Source organism: Plasmopara halstedii, assembly GCF_900000015.1.
Source record: "Plasmopara halstedii genome assembly, contig: Scaffold_1583, whole genome shotgun sequence".
In the NCBI taxonomy this organism is placed as follows: Eukaryota; Oomycota; class Peronosporomycetes; order Peronosporales; family Peronosporaceae; genus Plasmopara; species Plasmopara halstedii.
In genome coordinates this window covers 27,209-29,941 of record NW_020188494.1, presented here as the reverse complement: position 1 = coordinate 29,941, position 2,733 = coordinate 27,209, and the positions used below count along the sequence as shown (strand labels likewise).

At 45.4% G+C, this 2,733-nt stretch overlaps 3 protein-coding genes across 3 annotated transcripts; all 3 read left to right on the top strand.

The window, feature by feature from the left end:
- Nucleotides 1–739: 739 nt before the first annotated feature.
- PHALS_01595 (uncharacterized protein) lies at nucleotides 740–1,054 on the top strand (the record flags this gene model as incomplete). The annotated part of the gene is made up of 1 exon (XM_024716018.1): nucleotides 740–1,054. The coding sequence occupies one exon, from the start codon at nucleotides 740–742 to the stop codon at nucleotides 1,052–1,054; it is 315 nt and encodes a 104-aa protein (XP_024581658.1).
- Nucleotides 1,055–1,066: 12 nt separating this feature from the next.
- PHALS_14800 (uncharacterized protein) lies at nucleotides 1,067–1,830 on the top strand. The gene has a single exon (XM_024716017.2). The coding sequence runs from the start codon at nucleotides 1,469–1,471 to the stop codon at nucleotides 1,733–1,735; it is 267 nt and encodes an 88-aa protein (XP_024581657.1). The 5' UTR covers nucleotides 1,067–1,468; the 3' UTR covers nucleotides 1,736–1,830.
- A 482-nt stretch (nucleotides 1,831–2,312) lies between these two features.
- PHALS_14799 (RxLR-like protein) lies at nucleotides 2,313–2,733 on the top strand (the record flags this gene model as incomplete). Its single annotated transcript, XM_024716016.1, has 1 exon — nucleotides 2,313–2,733. A coding segment is annotated over one exon (421 nt), but the record flags the coding sequence as incomplete, so codon positions are not given.

The following is a 2,733-nucleotide window of genomic DNA, read 5'->3' as shown; positions in this document are numbered from 1 at the left end:
GGTAAAATCATCATCATCAAAAATAAAATAAAAGAAAGAATCGGGAGTCTCGTGCCCTTTGTGCCCTTTGTGTCCTTTGTGTCCTACTACATATTTGCTGACTATCGCAGCTCTAGTATCAAAAAATAAAGAGAGTTTAGAGGGCACGAGGCATCTGCCCTTGTGTCTCCCCAGCCACTCCAGCTTCTCTTTCGCTGATAGTTTTGATAGTATCTCTTTTGCTTGAATCTCTCTCGGATTTGCTTCTTGTGCTCCTCGTCGTATCGCTTCTGCGCGGCGATCTTTTCGGCATGTTTGCGCTGGTAGTATCGCCTTTGCGCCACCAGAACCGATTCTCGATTTCTACGTTACTTTGCTATGGTACGCCATCCTTAGATTGTTTCAGCATCTTCTCAATATCGATTCACTTTCTATTAGACAGCGCTGAGGCTCGTGTTGGTTGCTGGGGTCTCTGTAAATACCAGGAGCTTAGCAAATCTGACACTGAAAGGGGTACTGTGCTGCTCCCCACTTTCTAAAACTGGTCTGAAACAAGAGGTCTTATGGGCATGTCTCGAGGTTTGTGCGGGAAGTTTCAAAACCGGAGCGGGTCGTTTCGACGTTCTGAAATAAAGAGTTGGAACTGCCGCATCCATACTGCCATAATGCGGTGTAGACCAGGCGCGGAGCACATTTATGATTCACATTCCCATCATAACAAGGTTATTTGCGCGAAAGCCGTTTTAGACCCCCCCATACCATGAACACAACGTGCGCGGGGTTGCAGACAAGTCAGTCGAGAGCGCAAGCTCGTAGACCGGCCGAGACGGCAAATGCCGTTAAATCGACCAAATCAAGCTTGGGGTCTCGACCCCAAGCTTGCTTGACCGCACGCAAAAGTGCGAGCGAGGGTGGCCAGAGGCCACCGTTGCGGTCTACGATCCCTACTCAGCTCACCATCGACTTCGGGAAACACCGCGATCAAGACATCGAGGACGTGCTCCTCAACAATCCCCAGTACTGCTCTTGGTTATCCAAGCAAGAACATCTGATCACGGATGAAAGGATATCTTGACAAGAAACTCAAGGGCACGGATATAACCTATCGATTGCGTTGGTGACAGTTCAAGGGCCGAACGTTAGCATGGATCAGGGACAACCCAACCTATCTAGAGTGGTTGAAGGCGAATGATTTCGTCCAGAACAAGTGTACACGACTGGCAAAGGAGGTCGAGGAAATTACTTCGTGATGTCAAGTTCTTTGAACAACTTTGGATCAGGTATTGGTCTCTTTTTCGGCTTGTAGTACCTTTCAAAGCTCAGGGGGATTTCTACAGGTGGCGGTGTAGGCTTGGGATTGGGCTTTGGCATGTAGTTATTCTCATCGAAGATGATCGGTTCCTGCGGTGGCGTATCAACATATACGATACGATGTCCATGGTTGATATATTGAGTGTCAGCAACTTAGATTATACAAACATGGAATAACATGGAATACAATCATCCTCTGATCAACATGCCACACAAACACATCTGCAAAGGGATTTGCCACTGCCGCATGAGCGATGAAGATTACGAAAAGATGGTGAATAAGGGATTGGATGACTGCTGTGCTAGCCTGAAGCAATCAAGCAATAGCAAAAAGCCACACGAATCTGCGTTACGCTACATGTTTTTGGCTAATGAGAGAGAAAATGATTTGGCTTTTGGAGCTTATGTGTGTGGGCTGAATCTTGATTTTGGCAATTCCATGTAAAGAATCAACGCACATTTCCCACCCAAAATAGACATCCAGTTTTTGATTTATGTAAACATATTATAATACTCTATAACAGAACTAGCTGTATTGCTTGACGTGTACCTAACATTGTAACGAGAAAAGCACCTTATGTGCTTGACCCTTAAGCATTTGATCAAATCGTATAAGATACAATACGGTATAATTTTACGTAGTTCACGTTATACTTGGCGTATTTGTGAATCTTGTAGATTTGCAGATAGATCAGCCAAACGAACCTATGGTATCCTTGAGGCAGATGGAAACAAAGCCACGGTATCATATCAAGGATCAAGATATGACGGGGGAAAAGTTGAATCGATACTGATCTTGTCTCCTTTTCCACAGCATATTTTTACTGAATGGGTTGCGTAAGTAGTTAAAAAATCATAGGAAGTTAGTTGTGTCCTCGCTATCTATCTTAGGATGTGATATTGAGACACGAAGCGAATACCCAAATGCGTTAATCAAGCCAGATCAACACATTGTTGGTCGAAGCTTCAGTCTCACTTTCGAACTTTCCTGATAACCACTAAGTTCCAAACAACATTCATCAATGCGAGCTAGCTGCATCCTTTCCACCGCCTTCGCTCTCTATGCACCGCAAATACACGGAGCTCCGGATCGCAACCTCGAAGCCTTGACAGAGGGCGATACTCTTGCAGAGATGGAGCAATTCCTTGGGGTGAAGCTTGAAAGAAAATTCAAAAACATTCCAACTTCTGCTAGAATTGAACCAGCACCCTGGAATGGTCCCATGTGGGAGACCTATGGCGACAGCATCAACTACCCTTGGCAGAGAGATCAACCATCTCCAACTGAAAAGTATGCGAAGGCTTTTGGTATCGACACAAAGGAATTGATGGACAAGGTTTCGGCCCAGTTCGGTATCTTTTCGGTGGGAAACTCATCTGTCCAATGCGCAGGGCCTTGTAAAGATGAAGTCGCCGATGTATGCTCCTATCGCGGCAGTGATA

Excerpts from the sequence above, each read along its gene's own strand:
- PHALS_14800 (XM_024716017.2), top strand. The coding sequence starts at position 1,469 with ATGGAATACAATCATCCTCTGATCAACATGCCACACAAACACATCTGC.